The sequence below is a fragment of the Asterias rubens genome, chromosome 10 (assembly GCF_902459465.1).
Source record: "Asterias rubens chromosome 10, eAstRub1.3, whole genome shotgun sequence".
In the NCBI taxonomy this organism is placed as follows: Eukaryota; Metazoa; Echinodermata; class Asteroidea; order Forcipulatida; family Asteriidae; genus Asterias; species Asterias rubens.
This window is the reverse complement of record NC_047071.1, coordinates 14,919,809-14,936,728: the sequence shown is the minus strand read 5'-3', so window position 1 is coordinate 14,936,728 and position 16,920 is coordinate 14,919,809. Positions and strand designations below refer to the sequence as shown.

The following is a 16,920-nucleotide window of genomic DNA, read 5'->3' as shown; positions in this document are numbered from 1 at the left end:
GCTTGGTAAAATGTTCTTTTAAAGGATGGTGTATGTGATGCAAACTTGTTTGCTTTACTAATTTTGATGCCAGGGGGATCTGTGTAAGAATGTGATAATGAGCCAGAACCGGAAAAACAACAACAACAACATAACAAGATAATAACCTGTAAATAGCACATAAATGGACTTCCGTGGTATAATATAATCAGTAAATTTCACTGCAAAGTTTCACTCGTATTGAAATGTAAGGTTTCACACTCATGTGTTGTTGAAAGAAAAGAAGAAAAACTTGTGTCAGTTAAGAAAGTAGTCTGTGCATCAGCATCTGTTGCCATGGAAACACCCAATCCTCAAAGGCCCCCCAAGTCCCCCCAACTGACTCTAAAATTAGCTCTGCCTTGCCAAAAGCATGATCAACGTTCTCATTTTACTCACCGAGCTTGTATGGGTGCCTAATATAGTATTCCATGGGCTATAAATAGCGCAGAATTAGAGAGCCCACGTCAGCCGGCAGAGGCCGGGGCCTGTTGCCAGGCAACAAGCTGGTTTCCTGTTAGCGAGTAGCATTCTGGACATGCCTGTCTGCCTGTTGCACATGAGTCCCAGTGATTCCCACACTCGGCTGTGGACAAGCTCGGGCAATACAGGAAATCTGTTTTTAAGATGATGAGCAGATGAGGTTAAGAGTCCACAAGCAGGAGGAGGGAGAAAAAACACTACACTTTTGAGTCAATGAAGCGTTACTTCAGAAGCCCTTGCTGACGTAATGCCATTAGCATGTATGAGAAAATGAGAAAATAACGATAAACTACTGGAATATGAGTCATTTTTCTGATCGGAGAGGAAAAACAGAACGAGATCAGAACAATACGAGTTGTATCTAAACTTTTGCCATCTTACAGATTTAATTTGTTGTTTAAAGGGAGGGTATACCTTTGATTGTAACTTTATAAAGAGTTACTTGGTCAAGAGCACTGGAGAGCTGTTGATGCTATTTACAATACGTTGTTAGAAACAACATTTGCTAAGTGTAGTTTTTAAAAATGAGCTTAACTTTCACCAACAATTTGAAAGCTTCAGGAATAAAGCCTTTCTCAGGCATCTGCAAGCACACAATTCTTTGAGGGGGTTCGTTTCTTTCATTATTTTCTTGCAACTTTGATGACCAATTAAGCCCAAATTTTCTCAGGTTTGTTATAGTATGCTTATGTAGGGTTGGGGCACAATGAGTGAGGATAAATGTCTTTGACAATTACCAAAAGTGTAATCTGACTTTAAATCGAATTGTTACCTTATGTTCTACTTGCTTTACATCAGATAAAATTGTCTGTGTTTTGTTACTTATTTTTAAAAGTTTACTTTTTACACACCATTAACAACATCATCATCATCATCATCAACAACAAAAGCAAAATTCACAACAACAAATTACGGGAAGGACCCTTGTCCTCATCACCTGTCTCCTCAAAGCATGACCTTAATTCAGCCTTAAGGTTGCCAAGATGTTTACTCCCTTATCAAAAAGCTGGCAGATTAGATGGGAAGAGGCTAAATAATATCAGACTCTCTGCATGATAAAAACCCTTGTATCATACAGGGTTATCAGAGTGCAAGCAGTTTCAGATTTCACTGTTAGCTTGGTCATGAATTTGCTGATGGTTAAAGACACTGGACACTATGGGTAATTGTCGAAGACTAGTCTTCTCACTTGGTGTGTCTCAACATAATAAATATGCAAAAAACAAACAAAAAAAACCTGAAAATATGAGCTAAATTGGTCAGTGAAGTTGCGAGATAATGAAAGAAGAAAAAACACCCTTGTCACACGAAGTTGAGTGCTTTCAGATGCTTGATTTCGAGACCTCAAAATCTAATTCTGAGGTCTCATAATCAAACTCGTGGAAAATAACTTCTTTTTTGAAAACTACGTCACTTCAGAGGGAGCCGTTTCTCACAATGTTTTATACTATCAGCCTCTCCCCATTATTCGTTACCAAGTAAGGTGTTAAGCTAATAATTATTTTGAGTAATTACCAATAGTGTCCACTGCCTTTAAAGTAATTGGGTCTAAAGTTTTGATTCAACCTGCTCATCATTGTTAGTAAATGTGTTGTTTGTAACAACTGTTGCGTCTTGTTTGAACATGTGTAAAAGAGAACATTCATTCAGTTACTGCATCAATACAACAACAGAAGCGAAGACAAGAGTATAAACAAATGTTTTTTTAAGAGGAAACCATAAATAAATAGTAAACTTGTGGGTACATCCATGTGTAAATCATTTAGGGTGAGTGTTGGCTCTGAAAAGAGCCGGTGTGGTCTCAACGTTTCAAACAGTATACTCTGCTCGTCTTCAGAAAAATGTTTATATTTGGATAAAACCTGGTCGAAAAATGAAAAACATACTGGGGTCATTTGAATAGAAAACATGATATATAAACACAGCAAATAAATAATGCAAACGGAATCTCTAAATTTGTTTACATTTTTAGCGAACACATACATCTCCGTTCATTGTTATAAAACAGTGGTCAGAATGACTTGGGAGTAAAGTATGTGAAAAAACCTAAAAATAAAAACATTTATGCAAACCAAACAGTAACAGCAACAACAACAACATCATCACACAGGTACATTTGGGCCGTTTCCGACTGTTTCGTACAACTTTTTAATTTTATGGTAAGTGGACAACAGATAGACTGCATTAGGCCCAATTCTTAGAAAAGTATCACTAGACAATAATAAATCTGTCCATTTAGTAGGGAGTCGATTTCCAGTTTATTTATCAGCGCTGCATATGATTATTATCCAGTCAGTCAGTCAATACCTCTTTGTTTCCAGGACATGACAATGACACAGGTGGTTTTTTGGCGGTGTTGCTCACTGCCGCAGCCTCTGGGGTCAGCAGGTGCATTGACTTCTGGAGATGATGCAAACTCGCCTCAAGGGGGGAGTGAGGAAAAATAATCTTGTGTTGGGTCATCTTTCTACACTCCGGCTTGTGTTGATGATGAAAGACAATTTTGTTTTTTCATCTTTAGGCCGCTGGTTTTTTTTTCGTGTTGGATCACTAGTGCTATTTTTGAAAGAATTTTGTTTCAATATTAGCTACTGAATAGCATAACATGTGTTGTACAAGTAAAGTTTCTTGTTGGGTTTAAATATTTGCAAAGCCAAAGTATCTTGCTGCATTTGGGGACTTTTGAACACTAGGTGGCAGCAGACTTACCAGTTAAATTTCCATTTTTAAAAGCATTTTGAGCATGCTCGCAATTCCGAGAATAATGGATTTACCTGGAAAGTTTGCTGCCATGATCTAGTGGTCCAAAAGGTTCCCACTGTAATTTTTGCTTTAAAAAAAAATAAAGAAAAAAGAAAAAAAAACTTTTAGGCTCAAAGCTGTTTTTTTTTCCTTTAAGTAGGCCTTCCACTTTTTTCTGCAGATTTCTTTTTTTAGTTACTTTAAATCAGAGCTTGCAACTTTTTTTATTCTAAAAAAAAAAACAGGTGTCAATTAAGTGTTATTTATTTAACCTTCGGGTTAAATCGGCCAAAAGTTGGACCTATCATACTAATGAAAGAAAAGAAACCTGATATAAAATCACAATTGAAATTTCAAATTAAGGCCTATAGTAATAATGCTTTGGATTGAACCTGGCTTGGAGACTTTCCCTTTTTTGTTTAAAGAATTTCTCTTTTCAATATATTTCTTAGTCATACTTGTTAGTACAGGGAGGCTTATTATTCATCTAGCAAACTGACATTAACAAGAGTTTTGTTACGCAAACAAAACAATTAGACACCGGGGACCGCACATTGATCCAAAGTAATCTGTGGTTTCCTGACCCCACATGTGTTGGTCTAGAGAAAAACAATTTCCCACTAAAGAAAACTCCTTTATATTCTTGGAGGGATATCGATGACGATTTTGTACCAAATCAGCAGGGTGGAAAAACCAAGACAAGTAGAGCTGTGTCCAAACTGGCAATGCCTTCGTTTTGGGGGGGTCAGTGGTACAAGTTTAAAAAAACCTCTAATAGAATAATACACAAATAATAAGAGTTCAAAAACTTTTTTTTTTTTTTTTGACAATGTTTCGGGTGTTAAATTGTTGGTCCTACATGTATGTAATTCAACCACATCCACTTCTCAATTTTTTTATTTTATTATACATTTACAGGCTTTCTGCTTATCAAAACAGCACCATACTCTATTTATTACATTCATCCTACTTAACGTTGCTTTACTCCACAGTTGCATGTTCTTTTCAATATTTTTCATGGAACAGGAAGTATATAAATAAATGTGTACCTGAGTTGAAATGGGTCTAAAACATAAAAACTGTATAAAGACAGACTATTGGTTGTATCCTAGTGTAGCTTTTTCATTCAGAGAAGCATTTCCAGTAGAGGGCCCTGTAGGCACCCGTGGGCGGTGAGCATGACCATGCTGAGCCAGTTCTGATTCATCCAAGTTTCACACTCAGCAGGACCTACAGCTAAAAAAGCCGCCTTAAAACCCCTTTGGCTGCCTACCTGCTGATGAACTGAAATAACCCACACACTATTCTTGGGTTCCGATCACACTATTTTCATATTGGTGGTGGGGGCTATTTGTGGCAACTAGGGCATTGGGTGGTCTTATACATGGTTCAATGTGAATGAGCAATCTGCATGCTTCTGTCTAGCCGAGGCAGGGGGAGGGTATTCCCAAACCGGTTCTTGGCTAGGACAGGAGCAATTTTTGTAATGCACTTCAGTTGTTCAGTTGTCCATGTCTCATACTTACCTACCTTAATCCTTATCATTCATAAGGGGATTAGTACATCATTGACTTCTGAAGACTTCTGATTGTGTGTTCAGCACCCACAACCAGCAACCAATCTAGTGCAAATCTCTATGCAAATTGGGTGGTCATGTAGTGAAGACGCTGCTGACAATTTGTTTGTGGTTTTTCAGAGGTTGGGGTACACACTCATATCTACCTGGTGATTTTTTTTATTACTGTGGCAACGGGAACTTCAAACAGATATGACTTGCTTGGTTTTACCAGTTTCTCAGCAGGCTTGGTATTCTTTCCTACTCAAGTCTGAAAAATTGTGGTTAAATAACCTGAAATGTATATTAAAGCCTACACCATGTGTACATGTAGGTCAGCCCTGTATACACAAAAAAATATACTTTTTTTCCAAGGACCAAATATCATGCCTATAGCATGAACACTTCTGTGGAGAATTGGTACTGGTAGAGTTGGCGTTCAGATCATATTTGTCTTTTATCTTACCAATCTTTTACTTTGTCGTCTAGTCAGGTGAGAGATAAGAGTTCACTTCTTGAGGAAAATAGTTGTATCATGTTTTACACTTTACCTGGGAAGGTTTCCAAGACAAAATGTTGCTCCTTTTCTTAAAAGTTATGGTCTATAAATCATTACAATTCAATGGACTGTCTGGTAGCTTATTGGTTTCTCATAGTAGTGATCGTTTTGGAAGCTGCATGCAGTTTTAAGTTTAAATTTGTGTTTCCACCTTTAAACTCGTTGATTCAGAAACTGCAATTCAGTCTTTGCAATTTCGTGTTATGACAGGCCCGGTTAAAACAGTCACCCAAAAATAACACAAATATATTCCTTTTACATGTAGTAAATCAAGTATTTGTTTGTTAAAGGAAGGCTCTTGCTTGCAGGTTACCTAATTTTAATTCAACCTGTGAGCTGCTTGAAGTTTAAACTTTTTCATAAAGAACCCAAGAGTTGGATTTCACGGGCGTAGTGTCTTTTTCACCACGACCAGTATCCAGCAAATTAATTATTGGATTAGCTTTCCCTCTATCAGAATCTATCGGGGCATCAAGGTTTCAAGTCGCTGTCCCAGATTACCGTAAACCCTAAAAAGCCCAAATCAATTTTCACAGAGAGAGAGAGGAACCACTAACTGGATCCAGTTTCATGCCCCAACCTGCCCCGGGGCAAGATACGTACACAGTGAGTGTCACTGGAACGCATCTCCCCTATGGTTGGTGAATAAAAACCCTTGGATTAATAGACATTAAGGTAGACAACTTTCAGGTAGTCTCTGGCGATCTGTCCGTCTCTCTTTGTCGACGGCAAATGTATCCATCATCCATGTCTCGTCGTTCTTGTATCTTCGAGATGATCGGGGGCGGGTTTCATGTTTCAGGATAAGACAATAATTATATTTAAAGGTGACAACAATACGCCAAGCCAATCACTGGTTTGCTGGTTAAGAGAGGCAATGAGTACAACCGAAGTCCTTTGATCCCTCAGCGGTTTCCCTCAAACACGGGGAAGTCACAAGGGGATTTGCGTCAACAAAAGAAAAATGTTGGATAGAATTTTTTATTTTTTTGACTCGGCTTTCTTTGCTTGGGACCTTTCTTTTGATTAATCGTAGGGTATTCATTTATTTCAGTTTTTTTTTAATGAGTTTAGGTCGATGGCGCTTCTATGTCTTGATAGGTGAGCGCGGTCAACAACCGTTCGAGTAGACACTTTTGAGAGATATCAAGGGATATAATAGCTGCTTTCAAAATCCGTTTGGAATTGTTCGTGTACTTATGAAGGTCTGGAGATGTAATGAATTGTTTAGTAGTCTAAACTACACTGATCTTGCCTCTGGTGTCCTTGTGTCTTGTAGATGTTGTGATATTCCAAGAGGGAGGTTCCCTTGTATGAGGGAGAGTTGATGCATTTTAGGAACAAGGTTCTTGGAAATCTGTTCCTCGATAATGTCTTATGATGGTTTTGTTCAATCTTGGTATAAATTTTAACATAAAACAAAGATAGCTTCTAAAATAACCGAATTGCTTAATATTGTTTTGTTGTTGTATCTTCATGAGATATTGCAGTTTGTTTACCACATTGCAACCAGAGAACAAAATCTTTACATCGGTTAAGAACATTTATCTCACGTAACAGGTAGGGTACCAGAGAGTAAAAGATTTCAAGGGGAAAAAAAACCCACAATTTTCAATTCCAGTCCAGTACTTAGTTTTTCATCGCCTTCCAATGTTGTCACATTTTGTAGGAAGAACGAGTATTTAAAATGATTTTCCCCCATGTATTTTTCTTTTCCCACTTGCAGTTGTTAAACAAGAAAGAAAACAAAGGCTGTGAAAGTCCAGAACAAGACGTTGAGGCGTACAACTGTACACTGACACCACGCACAGAAGCCAAATACAGTAAAATCAATGAGGAATTTGACAGAATGATGAACGGTAGTTTGCCGAGGGTAAGTCAACAGATTTCTGGGTTCAGATATAAATCAACTTCCTAAAAGATGAAGCACAGAAAATCTTTGGCTGCTGATTTATCCCTTTTATGAACTGATTTATGATACTCATAATGCCAATTCATAAATACCCCTGACAGTTTCTCTACTCCTATTGGTGTAGAGCCCGTCACGTGGGGGTGTTTAAACAGTTGATAATGACCAACTGAAGCTGTTTATAACCGGCTGGCTTGCATAAATTAGTTGGTCATGAGCAACCAACAATAGGGGACTTTCGGAACTCTTGGTGACAGCAGAGTCACCGGGTAAAATCCATTGTTCTCGATAACGTTTGGTGCTCAGAACTACGTAAACAATTGTCATCTACCCGGTAAGTCTGCTGCTGTTCCAAAGTCTCCTATTGAATAGAAATGTTTTCAGATGTTTCTTTAAAAGTTCCATTGACTCTGCAAATCAGATTTGATGAGGGAGGCAGTTCTAAAGGTACAGGCAGAGCATGTGCGTAAAACGCGTGATTGCCAGCAGCGAAAAACAAGTACTCTTTAAACCCATGAGGGTCACTCTAATTTTGCAATTTTTATTTTATTATTATTTGTTTCAGGGACAGGCTATGTCCAGCAACTACCCCACCTCCATGCCTGTGGCCATTCCCATCCAACAACAACAACAACAACAACAACAACAACAACAACAACAACAACAACAACAACAACAACAACAACAGACCCAACAACAGATGCCCACACACATATACAACAACAGTCCCCCCAGCCAGCCCTCGATCAGCAGCCCACAGCTGATGCAGCCCCCAGCCTCGGCGCCTCGACAGAGTCTCAGCCCCCAGCCGCCGATGTCTAGGATCAGTCTCAGCCCCCAACCCCACCACAACCCACACATGAGGACCAGTCTAAGTCCACAGCCGAGTATGATGCGGAACACCATTTCACCACAGCCCCCTCGCCCAGCTAGCACAGGTTAGTTTTTTGCTTGTGACATAAAGCCAAAAAAAAAAAAAAAAAAAAAAAAGTTATTTCACACACATCAGGTTTAATTCTTAAAATCGGGGTCCAATTTCATAAAGCTGCTTATCACTTCAAACTTTGCTTAGCAGAAACGTGTTGCCATCAACTTCCACACATATTTCGTATCGCCTGTGATTGGTCGCCCACTAGCCTCTGCTGCTAAGCAGATGATATGAATTAGGCAACTTTTACTGCTTGATGAAATTGGACCTCAAGTCCTTCAGGTTTTTTCTGCAAATTGGCTATTGAGCATGATTAGTGAGGACTGAAAATGTTCAAGAAGGTGGGGATTCTTGGGCGTGTTTTCTTTAAGGGAACTTGTCAAGTAACTGCTTGAAGAAAAAAAAGTTTGCAGAAAGAATGATGAAACAAAAGTTTCTAACAAAAATGCTTGCCTTCTTACTGTTTGATATTGCAAAGGGTATGTGTTATAACTCTCAGTGCATTGTAGATCTTGGCCTGTCGCTATGGGCATGGCCAGTCGAGTGACGCTAACAAACAACTCAAATAATCTCTTTCTAAAGAAAAGAAGAAGACATAGATCAAAACAAAAGCCCTTACAGAGCATGCAAATTCTTTCTACCTCAGTTCAACTTCATGTTTTGTTTTGATGATATGTGACAGAGCAATATGAAAGGAAATTTAGATACAAATTATGTGGGTTCTTCATTTTGTGTTTTTGGAGGGGGGCGTTCAAATGGAAATTGTTTTTTAACTTGCAAATGAAACAGTCATGAAAGCCATGAATAAAGGGACTTTGATTACCAAAGATTAAGATTTGGGCAAAAGAGAGCAGCGGCCACCATGGTCTGCATACAATGCGAGGGATATTCATTATGTTTGAAGAAAAAAAAGGAAAAATATTTCACATTTTCAAATTCATGTGAAGCTTCAGTATTTATACTGATCGTTTATTCATCATGCTCGAAGCTTCATCAAAACAGAATTAGTTACAGACCGTTCTGATACAAATTTATGGTGGGAATTACCTTTACTTTTTTTTAATTAAGTGATCTTTATGTTGCTAAGAGAATAACAAAAGGATTTGGTGACTTAAGGCTTTGTAGAGCACATTTAAGAGATCAGGAGTAGAATTGAATTGAGCATGAACTATGCTTTGAAATGTTACCTACGTGCGCACTATTTCCATTGAGGGATGGAAATACATGTCTGACAGAAATGTTGAAATCAATTGCACTTTGACCTCTGCTTATAAAGAAGTACCATTGTCACTGGCTTTAAATCACTCATGGTTCATGTTGGGATCAATAATTGATTGTGTTGCATTTTGGTATGGTAGTCATTTATCACTGTGTTTTGCATTGAAAAAAAAAAAAAAATGTCGCTTCAGCAGCACTATGTGTGTGTTTTTCCATTTCCTCTCTCTCCACTCCATGCATGTCCTTCCTACCAACCAACCAACCAACTGGGGCCATGTGCGCGACCCCCTATTCTTGCATTCACTCATTACACTGGCTGTCACTGGTGCTCCTCCGCATGTAATGGTATCCAGGCTGTTTGATCAGCGTCTCAGACGACCCAGACAAAGCCAACCTAGGTGACAAATCGGCCGAGTCAGAGCGCCAGTCAGGTAAGATAGGACATGGCTTGAACACATTGCGTCACTTCACTACCCACACACACACACATACATCCGGTAAATCCAGGACTTATTTTTGTTAGCGATGTTTCTTTTAGCCTTTCATGAAACCGCAACGAGAGCGTCCTCACTCTGTGTGAACACCAGGAGGCCTTCTTTAAAAACCTCAGTTTCAACCGGTAGATACGCCCTTAAAGTCTTCGGTTGAAATCTGTAGGTACACCCTTAAAGTCCTTGGTTCAACCGCTAGGCATTCAAAATAATTATTAGCATGAAACCTTACTTGGTAACCAGTAATGGGGAGAGGCTGATAGTATAAAACATTGTGAGAAACGGCTCCCTCTGAAGTGACATAGTTTTCGAGAAAGAAGTAATTTTCCACGAATTTGGTTTTGAGACCTCAGATTTAGAACTTGAGGTCTCGAAATCAAGCATCTGAAAGCACACAACTTTGTGTGTCAAGGGTGTTTTCTCTTTCAGTATTATATTTTCACAGGTCTGTTGTTTTATGCATGTTATACATCAAGTGAGAAGACTGGTCTTTGACAATTACCAGTAGTATCCAGTGTCTTTAAATGTCTTCCATTTATAATGGTAGACACGCCCTTACAGTCCTCGGTTTGATGTGGTACACATTCCTTTACAGTCCTCGGTTTCAAGCCCAAGACACACGCCCACTAAAAACTTGGCCTCAACCATAGGAAAAACTTTTTAAAAAAATAGTAAACTTTCATTCTCCTGAAGACGAGCACAGTATACTGTTGGAAACGTCGTGACCACACCGGCTCTTTTAAGAGCCAACACACCCACAAAAGAGACTCACACATGGTTGTACCTGCAAGTTTACTATTTATTTATAGTTTCTTCCTATTTATCTACACCATGCAAAGCTTTAAACAATACTTGGTCTCAACTATTAGACATGCCCTTCAAGTCCTCGGTTTCAACTGGTAGACGCGCCCTTACATACACTTCTTTCATTCTTTTTCATTGAGCTCTGTTGAGAAAGCTACAGCAAGTGGTTTTCTCATAAGCATCAATTGCAACCATTTCTCATAAAGCGGCTAAGCATATAACTGTCGCCTAACAAATTTGCAAGTAGAAATTAGCTGAGAATTGGTCCCAGACAATTCACATCACACTGCTTTGTGGCTGTTTATGCTTAGCAGTTCTATGAAACTGGCCCACACATTTGGTTACTCATTTGAGTCGAATGCTTGCTATGCACCTTCTCTATCTACAATGTTTTATATCTCATCATATAGGCCTACTTGATGATTTCCTGCTTAGTAAAACGATCATTATCCGTAGAGCAGATAACATACATGCTAAACAGCTACATGTACTTGAATTTGGGTACATTCACATACTAAAAAATGCTGTCATAATTTTGCTGACAAAGTATCTTCCTTCAATCCAGCCAAACTTGCTCAAAATATATTCCAGCAAAACTAAGTTCTGAAGCTTAACTATGCAATTAATGTGCATGAAAATTTCTGTAGACCTGCATTTTTTATCATTCTTACAGTTCCTTTTTTATAATTTTTTTAAAATGTATTTTTACTATGAATAATAATGGAATGCCGTCTAAAATCACACTGTGACTCAATGCACTTCAAAATGTACTGGAAAATGGGTACTTCACTGTATGCACTGCATGCCCTTTGTGTCATACACATAAACACAGAATTATGAAAGCTGTCTTTTTAACACATCCCAAGTTTACAAGTTTCCGATAAAGCAATGCTCTGACACGTGTATTCTTGCCTTTGAATCATGTATGACAGTCTGGTATTTGGTGGAAAGATTTGAAGATGGTTTTTGGGGGGCCGAGATCCCCTGTGTGAGAAGATATGATTGCATGTGATTGAGGCTGACACCCATCTATGCATCCATTGCCTTGTGCACGCTCTTGTTTTTAATCTTAGATGTCTAAGGACGTTGAATTCAAAGTCCAGAGCAGCTGCCATTCCCTACAATGTCAAACATTGTGTTGATTTTTTGTACATTTTTTACTGGAAATTTGTGGATTTTGACAGCAACTTTGCGGCAAGAGGAACACTCCAGGATTGTTGTGACATTTTTGCTGACAAATAAACAGAACTCTCAACAATTATATTTTGGTTATTATCTTTTGCAGGAAACACATATCTGGGCCCACCCATTACGTCATCAGGGGGTTTGAGTCCAGTATCGTCAAACAATGGCATAAACAACAACAACTTGCTGAAAACGTTGAACAAGCAGCAGGCAACGCATCGACTCGGTCTGAAGGTGGTCATACCCACATCAAGACCGACCATGCAAACTGTAAGAACCTTTCACCTACCCCCTCCACAGAGACCATTTAGAGTCATTTATGAGCAAGTTTGGGCGAGCGACTAGACCATCTAGATTTGACCAGAAACTGTGATGTAGCTCTCGAATTGACCAAATCGACCATGTCCCAGTGCATGGTTCGATATAGTCAATCTCCCTGTGCTCTATCGTTTCTGGTTAGTCTAGTCAGTCTAGTCGCCACTCAACCTTGCTCAATGTCTGAAATGATTTTATTTTGTTACTTCTTCAAACTTTTGGGAGGGTGGATCGAAAGAAGTAACTGAAAAATTGAAATTCAATAAAAAATAGTAGGAGAATTTTGTTTGTATGTGTTTTGCAATTTCCTCTTCTGTTTCAACTACAAAGTCGCACTCTGGAAGCTTGGAAAAGCCATTGAAAAACTCCCTGAGTTGGGAGAACTTGTATCTTAAACGATCTGCTTTATTTGAAGTATCAGTTTGTTCTTCAGTGTATAGGGTATGTTGAACAGTCGGTAAAAGTTATTTAAAAAATGGAATTTGAGATTGGGTGAATGGGTCAGTCGAAACAATTTTGAAATTAAAAGATGTATTAAAATCAGTTATTACAAATTATATTTATCTAGTATTTTAATCTTTTTTTTTTTTTTTTTTGGGGGGGACACAGAATAACGGAATCTCTGTCAACCAGTCGTTAGCCACGCCCACAGTATCATTAGCCACGCCTAGTAATCCGCACAACGTCATACCAAACTACCCTTCAGCCCTGCCTACAGGATATCACACAGGTAAGGTTTGTGGTTGTCAAACACGCCGGGCTTGAAGCCTGGCTTCTAAAGCCTGTCCTCTATAGCATCGCCTTGCTTTTACAGCCTGGCTTCTAGAGCCTGGCCTCTAAAGCATGGCTTCTAAAGTCTGGCTTTTAAAATCATGACCTTAGAGGTAGTGGACACTATTAGTAATTGTCATAGACCAGTATTCTCACTTGGTGTATCTCAACATATGCATAAAATAACAAACCTGTGAAAATTTGAGCTCAATTGGTCGTCGAAGTTGCGAGATAATAATGAAAGAAAAAACGCCCTTGTCACATGAAGTTGTGTGCGTTTAGATGGTTGATTTCGAGACCTCAAATTCTAAATCTGAGGTCTCAAAATCAAATTCGTGGAAAATTACTTCTTTCTCCACAACTATGTCACTTTAGAGGGAGCTGTTTCTCACAATGTTTTGTACTGTCAACCTCCCCCCGTTACATGCACCAAGTAAGGTTTTATGCTGATAATTATTTTGAGTAATTACCAATAGTGTCCACTGCCTTTAAAGACACTGGACACTATTGGTAATTGTCAAAGACCAGTCCTCTCACTTGGTGTATCTCCACATGTGCATAACAAACCTGTGAAAATTTGAGCTCAATTGGTCGTCGAAGTTGCGAGATAATAATGAGAGAAAAAACACCCTTGTCACACGAAGTTGTGTGCTTTCAGATGCTTGATTTTGAGACCTCAAAATCTAATTCTGAGGTCTCAAAATCAAATTCGTGGAAACTTACTTCTTTTACTCCTCTCGAAAACTACGTTACTTCAGAGGGAGCCGTTTCTCACAATGTTTTATACTATCAACAGCTCCCCATTACTTGTTACCAAGTAAGGTTTAATGATAAAGCTTGGCTTCCAAAGTCTGGCCTCTAAAGCATGGCCTTTAAATCCTAGCCTCTAAAGCCAAATCAGTACATCATGGATCTTGGTCAATTGCAACTCCCTCAGATACAGGTTAACATGCTATGCAACATTTCCTTTAACAAAAACCTTAATAGGGCGCTCTGTTGGGAAAAATACTTAAACAGACAGCTTGGCAAGTCTTTTCTAAACAATTTCTAAACTGTATGGAACCATGACAATTGTCCTGAATTCACAAAAAAACTAAACTATTAGGTCAAATGCTTTGAAACTTCATGTAAAACGGTACTCTATAAATAAGAGTAGGGCGTAGTTTGGTTTGGGGCCAGACAAACTAACCTCATCAGATTCAGAATCTGAATGCATTATTAAGATTGTTGCAACACTGGCTTAAGAATTCCGCATGACTCAGACTTAACGTACCCCTTTAGCGTCACCCCCTTTGATCACTGTTATGTTATCTGTTTGTACAGGAAGCGACATGCAGTTGACGAGTGCCGATCTCAATCAGTTCACCAGCTTCAATTCACCAGGTTCACTATCATTACACGGCTGGCATGGGCAGTCCAGTCAAGCAGGCCCCCTCACGGCGGCGATACAGGCCGCCGGCATCAGTGGACATCCTTTGTAAGTGTTCTAGATGTTGTACAGTGTTTCGTTGGTTCTAGGAAAAGAGGATTAGAAGATTTTTTATCTTGGTGTCAAGTTGTGGCTATCATTTATTTCAATCCTGACAGTATGAGTGTATTTCTCATGCCTATAGCTGAGACAAGATAACCTACTTTTCTTTTTCTTCTTTAAAACGAGAGTTTGAAGAATAAAAAAAATGTACCCTCCCATTGACTGAAGTTAGAAATCTTTAAGAAATGCATCCTTCTGGTTGAAAGGGGAGGTACACGTTAGGTAAACTTAATGTAATCAATTAAGGCAATTAAAACTTACCTGGCTAGAAGTACAGCAGCTTTCAATAGTATAAAATATTTTGAGAATCATTCCAACTCGAATTAGTGTGGTTGTGTAAAAAGACATCAGTTTTTATGCCTCAAAATTTGAATCTGAGAAACTTTTCTGTCAGATACGTTTTCTTAAATTGTATATTCCAATTCTAGATTATTCTTCCTGCCTGGACATAACCACTCGGATTCTTAATGATACCTTAAAAAAAGTATATTTCTGCATCTTCATGGATTGAATCAATCTACTGGAAAACTAAAGATTTTGATAAAGTTATTAAAACATACATTATTCACAAGCAAAGAAAAATCTTACAGTGCAGAACATGCCTCCACAAATTGATATCAATTGCACATTGCTTGATTTCCATCTGTTACACCCCACCCTTACTTCCCCAACACTTAGTCAGAAAATACCGTTGTTAAAGTGTTGTCTTTCCCCCTTGTTTGAACAGGAGTATCAACACATCATCGATGCAGGGACAAAACACCTACACCGGTCAAACCTCAATCAAGTGTGAGCCCCTCTCGCCCCCGAAAGACCGAAAGTTCAACTCTCAGATGATGCTCCAACAACAGCCCAGTACCTCACCGGGACCAGCTGACCCCAACGGTTCCCCGCCTTACAATGACCACGGAGGTCGTGCGCTGGTTGACAAGGACCTTCCACCATCGAAAAGGCCAAGAATGACCGAGGCGTGGGTCCGGTGAATAAAAACCACCCCGCCCCTTGGGGCTGTAATAACCTCCAAATCATCTGTTGCAGCTTCTTTTTCTTCTTTTCCTTCAAGAAAAAAAAAAAAAATTATTATTATTTTTTTTTTTTTCAACAATATGGGGCTAATCCACCGAAATGGTCAGAAATTCAATGGTAGTTTTTAAAAGCAGTCGGTTTTTGAGTTCAGTTCCACTGAGTACATTGTACATAACCTTGTATATTCAGTGTGTGAGTGACATGTAGGGAGTGCCACTATTGGACTCTTGAGGGCGCCAATTGGGGCTCTGTTTGATATCATAGGAAAACGTTGCTGCTTGTTAATTCGTAACTGAAGCAGGTTATCGGTAGAATTTCAATTACATCAAAAACCTACTGCTCTTTAACTGTCCAATCGTGGGTCCTATATTTCTTCCATTGCGGTTTATTCATACATTTGGGTGGGAGGGAGGGAGAGAATTGTCATCATCCGTCAGTGAATTTTGTGTAACTGGGCGGAATTTCATGGCTCTGCTTATCGCTGAATCTGCTTAAGGTCACCATTCTACGCTTACTGTGCAAGTGCCAAATGTGCTAGGTGTGTAGGCGTAGAATGCCTAGTAATGTGGAGTATGCACACACACAAGCAAAATTCTCTGCTAACAGTAAGTGCATAATTCCCTACTTCCGTTAGGGCTGACTCTTTGCTTTCAGTAAGCAGAACCATGAAATAGGGCCCTGACGAAGAGGTCACTCACTTCAACAAAGTGCAAGATGGCATCAAGATTGAATGTCTTAAATTTGACACACTGTAATGTTCAGTTTGAACTATGTTGAAGCCAATATTTTAAAGCAAAGTTTGCTCGAAGAGAATTGGGTTCAGGCTGATGTTTTATCCACCGTGTAAATTTTGCACTGTTCAAAAGTCGATGATGGAGCTCAAATCTAAGACAAGGGTTGGAAAAGGCCCAGCTGTACTTTCCACCCTATGAAGTGATCGGGCAACATGTGTCAAGTCTGAGGCATTGCAGTCAAAATGTACACTTGCCCTGACATAAGTCAGTGTGCCAGACATAAACACAAGATGTGTTGAATCAGCGACTTTGGATCTGGCTATGGCTGCTGCTGTAATAGCCAATAGCTTCAGCCAAATCCAAAGTACAATCAATTCATACATAGGGTCTCAAGAAATTTTTTTTTTTCATGAGTTGGGTGTGGGTTTTTTGTTTTTGTAAACTGCCCAGATTTCTTCCAAAAGGCTGAAGCTGACGTGAACCATTTGTTAGTATGTTTTTGTACAAAATATTCAGTCATCTGCTGTAAACTTAAATGTACATGTAATAATAGTGCGGGTAATATGGTGTTTTGTCTTTTTATTATGCACGGCCAGTGTGTTGCAGTTGTTCATTGTCTAACTGGGTTGCAATTGAATTATTTAAAAGTCT

At 39.0% G+C, this 16,920-nt stretch overlaps 1 protein-coding gene across 5 annotated transcripts in view; it reads left to right on the top strand.

Annotated features, from left to right (window-relative positions):
- LOC117295354 (myocyte-specific enhancer factor 2C-like) overlaps positions 1 to 15,931 on the top strand; it is a 93,134-nt gene extending 77,203 nt beyond the window's left edge. For 4 of the 5 annotated variants that reach the window (XM_033777953.1, XM_033777951.1, XM_033777952.1 and 1 more), the window contains 7 exons: positions 7,084 to 7,230; positions 7,832 to 8,204; positions 9,766 to 9,843; positions 11,993 to 12,162; positions 12,817 to 12,937; positions 14,302 to 14,455; positions 15,237 to 15,931. In XM_033777953.1, the coding sequence (XP_033633844.1) occupies positions 7,084 to 7,230; positions 7,832 to 8,204; positions 9,766 to 9,843; positions 11,993 to 12,162; positions 12,817 to 12,937; positions 14,302 to 14,455; positions 15,237 to 15,492 (1,299 nt within the window). In that variant the 3' untranslated portion in view covers positions 15,493 to 15,931. The remainder of the gene's footprint in view (positions 1 to 7,083; positions 7,231 to 7,831; positions 8,205 to 9,765; positions 9,844 to 11,992; positions 12,163 to 12,816; positions 12,938 to 14,301; positions 14,456 to 15,236) is intronic. The other variant, XM_033777955.1, reaches the window with a different exon arrangement.
- Positions 15,932 to 16,920: the final 989 nt, after the last annotated feature.